This window comes from Chanodichthys erythropterus, chromosome 24 (assembly GCF_024489055.1).
Source record: "Chanodichthys erythropterus isolate Z2021 chromosome 24, ASM2448905v1, whole genome shotgun sequence".
Classification (NCBI taxonomy): domain Eukaryota; kingdom Metazoa; phylum Chordata; class Actinopteri; order Cypriniformes; family Xenocyprididae; genus Chanodichthys; species Chanodichthys erythropterus.
This window is the reverse complement of record NC_090244.1, coordinates 16,927,787-16,940,372: the sequence shown is the minus strand read 5'-3', so window position 1 is coordinate 16,940,372 and position 12,586 is coordinate 16,927,787. Positions and strand designations below refer to the sequence as shown.

Sequence of the window (12,586 nt, the reverse complement as noted above, 5' to 3'; positions counted from 1 at the left end):
AAAAATCTTAGGCCTATTAATGGTGACTAATGTCTTTAGCCACCTACACACGTTTTAGTATTTATCAATGTCGCGTGCCACGCAATTCTCTAAAAGTTTCAAATCACCAACACCTGTCCCTCCTCACCTGTCCCTCCTGTCATAAACTGTACAGGGACGCAAAGGCTGCGGATCCAAATGCAGTGTTTAATGAAAGTGTAAAGGTCCAAAAACAGGCAAAGGTCAAATACTGGCAAGACAGTACAAACAATAACAGATTCCAGGGAAAAAGGCAAACAGGAAAATACACAAACAGGCTGAAAAACTAAGAACTAAGACACAGGCAAACCGGAGAACCAGAGGCTTAGAAATGCAGTAGACATTAGCAAGACCTAGCGAAGAGTAATGCTGTGTTCGAAATCGCTCCCTATACCTTCATTCACTATTCCCTATATTAGCCCACTAATATAGTCCACTTGAAAGAGTGAATGAAAACGAGTGAGTGAATTAGGACACGGAGTGCGCCGGAAGGGCTGCCACGTCTACATAGTTTGTGCTTGCTGTTTAATAATCATTTAAAACTTAGCAAACTGGCAGCTGCAGTAGTAAGATGAAAATATTTATCTAGCACTTTGTCTAAGGAATTATGTATAAACCTTAATTAATTTAATAATCACTTAAAAATGAATTTATACCTGTATGATACTACGCTATACCCACATTGGACCATTGGGCGGTTTGTAAAATGGATGGATGAATGATTCAGCTGTGGGCGCCATCTTCTAGCTAGACGCAAGAATTCATTAGGTTCCTGACTCTCACAGTGCATTATGGGTATTCTTTAGCCTTTGAGCATGCATCAGTTGTTATTGCAGTATTACTTGTTATTGCAGTGCACTGTGGGATTGAACGAGTGCACTCAATATTGTCCACTATGGATTCAGACACCACTACAAATGGCTGTCCTCTCAAAAAGTGCCCTATTTAAGGGTATGAGGGCGATTTCGGACACAGCCTGAGTGATCCTGGCTTTTATAGACAGAGGAAATGAGATAAGGGGCAACCTCCATCATAATATCAAGGCAGGGTTCTTAGATAATGAGGCTGGGCTCTGGGACCAACTCATAGGCTGGAGTGGTCTCTGGAGTGGACTCTTGTGCTGGAGTGGGTTCTGGAGCGGATTCATGGGCTGGAGCGGGCTCTAGGACCAACTCATGGGCTAGAGCAGTCTCTGGAGTGGACTCTTGGGTTGGATCGCGTTCTGTAGTGGACTCATGAACTAAAGCACAGTGCACGGCCCAAACACACCAAGTGGCCGTGACGGGGAGTGCAATTGTCAGTGGGACCACATCTGAGACCCCCAGATTTGATGCCACTGCAGAGATGGCAGCTGCTCGCACAGACATCAGCGGTGTGTCTTCTAGACTTGAAGCCAGTCTCAAACACCTAGGAGTTGCCTTAATGGCTTCATGTGCAACTTTCATGACGACCAGGAATACTGATAACGTAACACCATGATGGCTGGACACTAGCATAGCGTCCATGACAACTGGAGTCTCTGGTATGGCGTCCATGATAGCTGGAAGCTCTATAATGGCACCCATGTTGGCTGGAGGATCTGGCGTGGAGCCATGATGGCTGGAGGTTCTGGAGTGGCAGCCATATTGGTTGAGGACTCTGGCATAGGAACCACAGGATGGAAAGGTACAGAAAGCACAGGGCTAATGACCATCAGAACTGGGTATGCTGGTGACTGTGACGGGCCAAGCTTTGTGGCCATTGAGCTTGATGCATTGTCACTATCGAATGCAATCAGTGATGATGAAACCAGGCAAAAGATGATGGGAGATGAAGTCATTGAGGGAGTGACAACAGTCTGTGATGGAGTGCCACCTGGTGGCTCTCAAGGGCACTCCAGCTGGTGATCGTGACAGTCAGCCCCTTGTTAACCTGTCTATTTAAACTTCTGTTCTTCAGTTGTTGTTTGTTCGTCATTGCTCCTGTATGTGTGTTTCTGCCATTGCTCTCCTGCCTTATCTTTGTGGATTATACTCTTGTTATTGGATTATTCTGTGTTTGTTTTTCTCTAATGAAACTTGTGCTTGCATCTGGATTCTCTCTTTGCCTCGTCCCTGCTCACAAGTTACAGTTGGGAAAGTTGGTTTTAATGGAAAGTAATGTGTTACGTTACTTTTTCTCACCTAGGCTAGGCTTGCTTGTTTTTTTTAAAACAAAAGTTCTATTTTTGGCAAATGTAAAGGCCCTTTCACATCAAAAGAGAAATTAATAAGCCTCAGGCTGAAGGAAATGCAAATTCATGTTTGTACAGTAGAGGGCGCAGCCAAAACAAACCTTTCAGCTCTGCTGCCATTTTGATCGCAGAAAAAAAGAGAAGAAAGTTGAATCAACACTTCAGCAATAAAAACAAAAAAATGAAACACAAATGTGATGTTTATCTAAAGTCATTTTTGCTTATTGAATTGAATTGCATTGAAGGTCAGCAGCAAAGACATTGCTTAATAAAATGAGACTAAATACATAAAGTGTATTTGTGTAAACATATTTAATTATTAGAGGTTTGTAGAATATTCTGAGTTTGCATTTAATTTTTCATTCGTTTTGAGGAATATTGAATCTGTTTTTGTGCAAGTGAGATGAGTAAATGCATGTTCACATTTAGTCTAGAACTACAATACCCATCATATTCACACGGCACGCACAACGCCTCTGCACTTACTCACGATTTCTCTCAACATGAGGACAGGAGAGGTGTCAGTCAGTAAATGGGAAAAAAAGTAACTTGCGTTACTTATTTGAAAAGTAACTCAGACATTTTGTTGTAAATTTAAAAGTACTGCTTTACAATACTAGTTACTTGAAAAAAGTAATCTGATTACGTAACTCAAGTTAGGCTACTTGTAATGAGTTACCCCCAACACTGGTAATTCCTTTAGAAGGATATAGCAACACTTGAGTCATTACTATCCAAAACCTTACAAAAACCTCTAAAGCTTACAATGACTTAAGCCATTACAGGGAGTTAACATGCTTTTCATTTTAGAATACTGTTCCAAATTAGTAATTCCTTCTGAAAGATTTGGTAATACTTGAGTCATTATTAGTGGGTTACCAAGATCTTCACTTTAGAATTAATTACACTTTATGCATTATTCACATTAATTATGAACCTGTATATAGTAGTTCTTACTATTCTTCTGGGAGGTATGTAGAGATTAGCTAATAGTGAACTACAACATTCAAATGAGCGTTCTTACTTACTAATTTGTTAACCAGAGTTCCTTGTTAGTTCATAGTAGTTATTAGAATGTTAATATTTTGTTACTCATTTGTTCCTAGTTACTCATTAATGATGGAACAGTATTCTAAAATGTTACCAAATAAATAAACATATGAATAACATTGAGCAGGCAAGATGAAAGTGAATGAGTAAGAGAACTAGCCGACAATAAATTATTTGGTTTTATATTTTGGATGTAATTTAAACACAGACTATAAAGCGGTAATACTAACAAAATTAGCCTACTTCATGCATTTTATCACTCAAATTACACATTCATATTTATTGCATCCTGATATGAACAAATTGTATGAAAGTTATAAGCCAATATAGCAAGTTATCTAAGTAAATACACAAAATACTTTCATATCAACAATCGAAAGCTGCAACTTTTTCTTGTCCCAGAGCAGCTCTTTTAAGCCTTGGAAGATCATCAGAACAAGGACTCGGTGGTCTTTTTTCTGGCTTTCCACTCCCATGCGGTCCATCTGCCCATTTGCTTTCCTCCGAGAGAGTTTCGACTGGAGGCTGATATCCCGGCTCCTGCGGGTCCAGTGGTTCTTTGGACAGAAGAATGCAAATGGAAGGAAGAGTTCTGTGTATGGTCATCTGAACCGGGCCGCTCTCCTGGCTCTCCCACACCTCAGTCACTGTCCTGTACTGGAGCTTTGACACCTGGTGTAAGCCCTGCACTTTCCGTTTCATTATCTCTGCACAGGTGATTGTTTTGGTCACAGCCCGTCCCGTCCCACTGAACAGAACCTGCGACGTTGGAGCCGTCTGTCCGTCGCCTTGAAATCGAGACATGGCAAAACCCAAAAGGTTCCTAATCTTGCTACCTTCCTTCACACGCATTTCCAGCACCTCAGATGCGAGTCCTGGGATTGGACATGGGATTGGTTCTCCAGTGGAACAGACCTTCCTGAATCCACCTTGCTTTGGTTTGTTAGGAGATCCAGTAAAGTTTATGGAATTCAGTTGGGAGGGTTGGACAGATGTGGTACATGTAGATTGTGCATTATCGTGAAGCTCTCTGCTCGGCATAAACATATTTATAGGTTTTTTTATATGTTCTAGAGGCTGCAAAATTTAGTACCACTTGATAATATTTCCCAGAACTGAGTCCTGGCCCTCAGAAACCTTTACCTTCAAGAAGACACAATGCATTATGATTTTATCCAGCATTAAGGAAACTGCACAGATGTGAGGGAAACCAAATGATCTTAACTGCTAAGTGTTCTGTTATTCCCAAAGCTCTGAACTGAATGACAGGGTGTCATTTACTTCATACTCTCTGGCGGTTGACATGAAGAAAAAAAAAATCTGTTCTGTAAATCGAGCAAATTCATCAAAGCTGAAAGTGCTGAGTAGCATATTTCAATATCCATGAGAGGGGAGCTGTAACCAAACAAGGAAAAAAGATGATGAGTTCAGAGGCAGAACCACATTTAAAATTTTACTAGCTCATTTTGGGCATAATGTAATATTTATCCTAACTTTAAAATATTGTATTAAAGTTTTCAGCTTGTAGTTTATGGACGTTATGAAGTAAAGAATTACGGTGGCCCAGTAGTGCACAACACAATGAAATCGAGCTACAACACAACGGAATCAAGCCACAACACAACGGAATAAAGCCACAACACAACGGAATCAAGCCACAACACAACGGAATAAAGCCACAACACAACGGAATAAAGCCACAACACAACGGAATCAAGCCACAACACAACGGAAATGCTCCCGACCACTGGGGGCTCTCAGAGCTCGGTAAAGTTAGTTTTCCTTGCCACTGTTCTATAGAGTCGGCAGTAATATCAATTACCGTTGTGTTGTGGCTTGATTCCATTGAGTTGTGGCTTTATTTCGTTGTGTTGTGAACTTATGTTTGCTTTTTTTATTTCGTTGTGTTGTGCACTACTGGGTCATTGTAATGAATAGCCAAATGTATTCAAAATGACTCAAAATACCAATTCTAAAAAAAAAAAAATTTAAAATGAAAATAAAAGCCAAATGTATTTAAATATCAAATTACATACACATAAAATGAAATATACACATTATATATAACAAAAATATAAAATATATTTCGGGGGGGTTCCTGCGTTTTTTGCAGGGCTCTCCAGGTAAAAGTCGTATTCCATGGGCTAAATATCATGTTATTTGGGGTCGCTTCAACCTGTGGACATGATAGACAACTCACGGCAGTGTAAAACAGTGTAAAGTAGCTAAATTTGGCGACAAAACCATGGACTTGGCAACACTGCAATACACTGCAATACACTGTAGTATTTACAAGAAGCAGAGTTCGAGCGAGTACACAAATTTCCTGGAAAACCCACACTACCGGATATTAGGAATGCGTCATCGCAAAATGCCGGCCTGAGTGGCTTCAACATGAGACGAGACAGAGACGATAACATTATGTAATATGTAACGCACATGAGTATAAATTTGTTCTTCAATTGCTGAAATTTAATCGGAATGATCAGGGAATTGAGTGAAGTACTTCCCACAGCATGGTAAAGAGAATAAACACCAATCCAACTGAAAAACTTTGCCGGGTTAGTGAACATCGCTCAACATGTGTTGGTTTTTTCTTGTCCTTTTAACATTTAATGGGTTTTCCTGTGCCCTGCTGACACTGACAGCACTAGTCAAAGCATTTGTCAATTGCATCTTGTTCGGTGTTCACAAGTTTAAATATATAAAAGTCTTTGTGACTGAGTGACCCGATCATAACGTCTTTGCCGCCATCTAATGGCATAATATTTGTAACTTCTGTTGCTGTTTATGGTCAGGGACTATGTTTTTCCAGCGGAAGGAAGCCTTTTTTATGATTTTACTTAATGAAAGTTGCATTGATGCATATTTTTTGGCTTTAATATTTGTATTGTTTGATAACCATTTTATAAAATACACAGTAAAATTCCCAGAGTTAAATCAACTCTGCTCACACTACATATGGTCTCTCTCTATATAGTGTTAAAGTAACACTGAAGCAGAGTGAAAGTTATTGAGACAATTAAGTGATTAAGTTATGATTAAGCATTAGTGATGAACACCTGCTGTTAACAAGCGTAATCACTGAAAAGAAACACAATAACTACAAAGGACTTCCAGCCACAGCCTTAGATGAAATCAACTAAAGATAAAAGACATTACATTTCTCAAGATCTGATTAAACAACTCCACAAAAAGCATATTATCTCATTAACTTTAACTCTGTTTCAGTGTTATTTTAACTTTATGTAAAGAGGGACCATATGTTCTCTGAGCAGAGTTGATTTTAATTTTGCTGTGTAATAAGCCCCGTGATGCCGTGGTTTACAGTGAATTTAAAACGCCCCTTAGCTGTTATAAATTCACTGTAAACCACTGCTTCTTGGGGCTTATTGCTTTATTATAAACTTTTTTATAAAATGTAGTTTGATCACTATCCTCTCAGTTGTTTAAAAGATTTGGGCAATTATCAAAGTTTTGATAAAATGTTGTTTAAATTTTCCAAAACAATATTTTTTAACATGATTTGTTACATTTAATTACCCCTTATCAGATTTTGACTCATAAGAAATAAAAATACAAACAATAAATAACAATAAAGCCAATTGTATATAGATATAATTACACGCAATTAAAATAACATGATATATAATAAATGATAATATAAAAGCCAATTATATTTAAATATGCAATTAGACACAAATACAAAAATAAAATAAAATCTAAGACAACTTAATGGAACGAGAACAAATTAACATTGAACTGATTTTTGAAGTAAAGTCTAGTGATGCATTTACCTTTTTGCTCTTAGAATTCTCATAAACGTCCACTGTAAGGTGAAGTTCTGCATCCGTCACCGCGCTTTACCCTTGACGCCTGGTCATAATCTGAGACCTTTCACATATTTACTCTTAAGTGGTGACTGCCACACTCCAGAATATACTGAAGACCCAATCTGAGTGGTTGTGAGGGACATAGAGAGGGAGGAGGGTGGTGAGGCAAAAGATCTCTTAAAGGAACAGTAACTGTGTCTGGCAAGTGCTCTGTACAGATTTGAAAATTTCATCCTTTCCTGAGTTCCCCTTTAAAATCCTCAGTGTTAATGAAGTCCTGTCAATCAGCGCGTGTCTGTGGCTGATTAACATGCGTGACTGATTAAGGCTGAGAGTTTAAAAACACATCCAACCATGCATGACGGCACAATCCAGCCAGTAAACAATTATCTACAGTACAAAAGCACAGTTGACTTATGCCAGGAATCTGCTTTTAAATGTGGCCTTGGGCAAACTAATTAAATTATGAAATTATGTTTATATATAAAACTTGCATGCTAAATTGATACAGCACATATAAATGTAGGTCAACAAACTGCCATTTAGCGAGCGAGAACATTATTGTCCGAAGGTGGCTGTTTCATCAGTTCTATTTCTGCATCTTCTCCCACTGTGGCTGCTGAACGCTCTCAAAGTGTTAGAGCCCTGAGGCTGTGATTTCAATCAGAGAAGAGGGCCACGCGGTTCTGCTTGACAAAATACACAGTCTGTATCCTGAAGGGGAGCATCCAGCATTCTAGAGACTGGGTTGACAGAAGGCAAGGCAAGCTTTCTGTTCAACGAGACGAAGCGTGGAAAGAAGCATGATTATACACTGTAAAATGTACAGTAAAATTGTATTTGTAATTGTAACAGTAAACGACTATTTTATATGTCGTTAGATTAATAGAGGGTCTTAAATGTCATTGTAAGTTGCTTTTCCTGCATGGTTGGTACTAATATACAGACAAAGCAGAAAAACAAAACACCATCAATAACATTCAACGCAAAAATAATGCAGTAAAAATTAAGTAATATAAAATACAACATTAAACACTCCATACATTGTACAACTGATAGCTGAAATAATATGAAATATACCTATAAAGAATTTGATACAAATGTGATGGTTCATGCAGCGACGTGTTTCTCCATAATTATAAAAATATAATTTCAATGATATAGTAAATATACTGCATTTTAAAATATAATATATATTTTCATTTAAAATTACACACACACACACACACACATATATGTATATGTATACACTGTGTTCCAAATTATTATGCAAGTGACATATCAGTAGGATTTCAGTACAATAAACATTCAGATTTTAGTTTTTCCAAGAAAGTGTTTGTTTTATTTATCCATGTCTTTTTAGATAACTGGTATCAATCTCAGACAAAATAATTTGCCAGATCTATGAAAACCCTACTTAGAGTTTGTTCCATATTATTAAGCAAAGTCACAGTTCTCATGCAATATGGGGAGGAAGAAAGATCTTTCTGAAGATGAAAAGCATGAAATGGTGCAATGTGCAAAAGGCATGAAAACAACTAATATTGTGTGAAACTGAATGGAGATTATCGAATTATCATAAGATTTGTGAGTGATTTAGAGCACAGCAGAACTCGGTCACATAAAGGCTTATTAATGAAAGTTCCTGTCAAAAAAAATAACTGTATTAAAAGGGCAGCTATAAAAAGCCAGTGTTGAGCAGCAAACAGGTATTTGAAGCTGCTGGCGTCTCTGGAGTCTCAAGAAGCTCTCCATGCAGGCTGGCAGTAAGATGCATTTCAGCCACTCCAAACCAAACCTCACAAAGAGAAACATTTACAGTGGGTGTAGAAATACATTTTCAAACAGCTGTGGTGTTTTTTTGCGGCATGGGATAGTGCATAGTGTATTGTATTTCAGAAGGCACTATCCTCCTTTTTATACCATAGCTGAAAATGGCCAGTTATGAACTCCACATATCTTGCAAAAGTCATTTTAATACCCTCCATCTCACTTCCTAGTATTCCAGCCCAAATCATCACCCACCAGCTCCTTGTTGACGTCACAGTCTTGTTGGAATGTGGTGGCCATTCACCAACCATCCAGAAATCCATCCGTTTAGACCATCTATTGTAGTACAGTGAATAAAACTATTTAAAAATGAGTCTTCATGTATTTCTAAACCCACTGTAAGTGTTTCTCTTTGCGAGGTTTGGTTTGGAGTGGCTGAAATGCATCTTTATGCACAACTGCCAGCCTGCATGGAGAGCTTCTTGAGACTCCAGAGACACCAGCAGCTTCAAATACCTGTTTGCTGCTCAATACTGGCTTTTTATAGCTGCCCTTTTAATACAATTAATTTTTATGGCAGGAACTTTCATTAATAAGCCTTTATCTGACCGAGTTCTGCTGTGCTCTAAATCACTCAAAAAATCTTATGACAGTTCAATAATCTCCATTCAGTTTCACACAATATTAGTTGTTTTCATGCCTTTTGCACAACATTGCACCATTTCATGCTTTTCATCTTCAGAAAGATCTTTCTTCCTCCCCATATTGCATGAGAACTGTGACTTGCTTAATAATGTGGAACAACCTCTAAGTAGGGTTTCCATAGACCTGGCAAATTATTTTGTCTGAGATTGATACCAGTTATCTAAAAAGACATGGATAAAAAACAAACAAACAAACACTTTCTTAGAAAAACTAAAATCTGAATGTTTATTGTACTGAAATCCTGCTGATATGTCACATGCATAATAATTTGGAACACTATATATACATTATATATATATATATAATGTGTATGTATGTACAAATACATAGTTCATTCATGAAACTCTAGATGGCACAGGCTGATCGGTCCTTTAATAATGATGATAATTACAGCATTACAAGCTGATTGGTCCATGTCACTTCTGCAGTCAATGAGCTTGTTGCTCACACAATAAATGGCTGGTTACATTCACTGTAGCAGTTTGCAGCAAGTTCCTTTAAAACCTCTACCTTCCCCAGCTCCACCTGTATAGATCTGCTATGGGTTATTGATACATGCAGGGATGTGTTTCTCCATAATTATAAAAATATAATTTCAAAGATACTGTACCATAATAGTAAATAAACTGCATTTTAAAATATAATATATATTTTCATATAAAATAATATACAGTATATATATATATATATATATATATATATATATATATATATATATATATATATATATATATATATATATATATATATATATATATAATATACACCCCCACTGGGAATGAATAATTTAATAATAAGTTATATTATAAAAATATTATGTTTATTAATAATTAATAATACTTTAAAATACAATACAAATGTGATGGTTGATGCAGGAATGTTTTTCTATGAAATTTTAAAATAAAATTTCATATAAAATTAGGCTATGTATAATGTTTACTTCTAAGAAACAATTTTATCAATATTCTAGCAAAATGACTACAAAATGGTATTATTAGTTATTTAATATTTATTGGATTATTATGTAAAAAGTATAAATTGCTTTATCATTTAGAGTTAAATATGTTTTAAAAGAAAATAAATTAAATGATAAATTTAGTTTTGTACAAAGTACAAATTATGAATTATTTATTATATATTATTATTTACATACAGTCAAACCAAAAATTATTCAGTCATTTTTAGGATATTTTTACTAGTGCAGGACACTAGTTCATTTATGTAAGTGAGGATAGCAAATATTATTATACCCAAAAATACTTCATACAGTGGACTACCAGTAAAATTGATAAAAATTTGGAACCAAAAATTATTCAGACACTTTGACCTGACCATGTTTTGCTTAAGTGTTATCTGACATAATTAAGATTAATGTTTTCGGACACAGTTTAACTCTGAGATCTTGTCATTTTTTTATTACCTTCTTATAAACTATAGTGAATAAACTGAATTAATGAATGAAATGTGTGTGTGTGTGTGTGTGTATATATATATATATATATATATTATTGTTTATCAAGGATATGTGGTTATAGGTAGAGATTTTTACTGTAGCATTTTTATAGTGTTTTCCATCAAACAGAATACCATTTTACAGTTTAAACAGTCTCTTAAGAGTATTTATCTGAAGAGTGGACACATTTCAGTGAGTGTTTTATAGGAACAGTTATAGAGATGCTGGTAAAACTGGGCCTTTCAAGTGCACTGCCAACCAGACGGTCTTATTTTAGTAAGCTCCCCCCCCAACAGATAAAAGCGAACATGTTGACAATTACTGTTTCAATTACTTTATCAATCTCCATAGACGACACACACTCACAGCCGTTATCTGCCCGACAACAGAAACCCAGCCGCAGGGCCTCTCTGGCGGATTTCTTTGGAAGTCTTACTAATTTAATTAAAGGGAAATTAGGTCTCAAAGAGGAGCACTGCAGATTGCAACACCCACAGGGAAATGAAGTCAGAATGAAGTTTGTTTAATGGTGTGAGGCGACTGAGTGGGGCTTCCGTGAGAACTTTGGTTAAAGAGGCAATCTCTCTTACAAAGGGATGAGAGGAATTTTAAAGATTCGCCTTTTACTTCACGTACGCTGCTGTGGAAGGATAAATTGGGTGGAAGTCAAGAGCGTTTCAAAAACAAACTGTAACAGCAAGTTCCTCTGTAGCGAGAAATATGCAAGCTTGAAAACAGACCAGGTAATTTTCTCGCTGATGAAAAATTGGAAAAGGGCTCCTTCATGCCTCACTTCCATTCTGGAACAGTTCTCCCTTACGGCTCAGTCCAAGTGGTCTTTGAACACTTTTTGCTGATGGTGTCAGAACTACTCGAGCTGGATTGTTCGAGGTGTGTTCAGCCGTGAGCTGCACTTGTACAACATTTGTGAGGGTCAAAGCATTCAAATGTGTCCCGAGAAAGATAATAACCACACTCAGCGAAAGGTAGAGTGCAAAAGAAAGGGGAATAAAAGGACTAACAGAATAAAAAGTGGATCTTTAAACAAACATCGGCACGTCTCAATAGTGATGTCTACTTTAATGAAAGATCTGCTAAGCATCAGTCCATTTTGCACATGTCCTGTCAACTAAAATAAAAGTTTAGAGCAAATAATGAAAAATCATGTGCACTTTATCATACAAAGCAGTCAAAACATAATTTAGCCTATAAAGAAGAGGCAATTTAGTGGATAATCAGGACAAATTAAAGCAGGTAACAAACACAAAATGTTCCACTTTTTCAATCCTATTTTATTATTCTAAAATAAGAACAGAGAACATTATAATGACACACACACACACATATATGGGTCATTGACGAATAAGGTTTTTAAAAGAGTAAAAAAAAAAGCCTAATTGAGAATTTTTTTTGAAGATTTATTAAGTGTTAACAATGAGATAATGTAGTTTTTATAATCAATTAACACTGATTTTGTCATTTATTAAAAGATAGACAAAATTCATAAAAAAAGTAATTCATTCATTAAAAAAAGTCATTTGGTTT

The 12,586-nt window shown here is 36.6% G+C and overlaps 1 protein-coding gene across 1 annotated transcript; it reads right to left on the bottom strand.

The window, feature by feature from the left end:
- Positions 1–3,646: 3,646 nt before the first annotated feature.
- On the bottom strand, positions 3,647–4,327 carry rpp25a (ribonuclease P and MRP subunit p25, a). Its single transcript, XM_067379311.1, has one exon. The coding sequence runs from the start codon at positions 4,325–4,327 to the stop codon at positions 3,647–3,649; it is 681 nt and encodes a 226-aa protein (XP_067235412.1).
- Between the last annotated feature and the right edge of the window lie 8,259 nt (positions 4,328–12,586).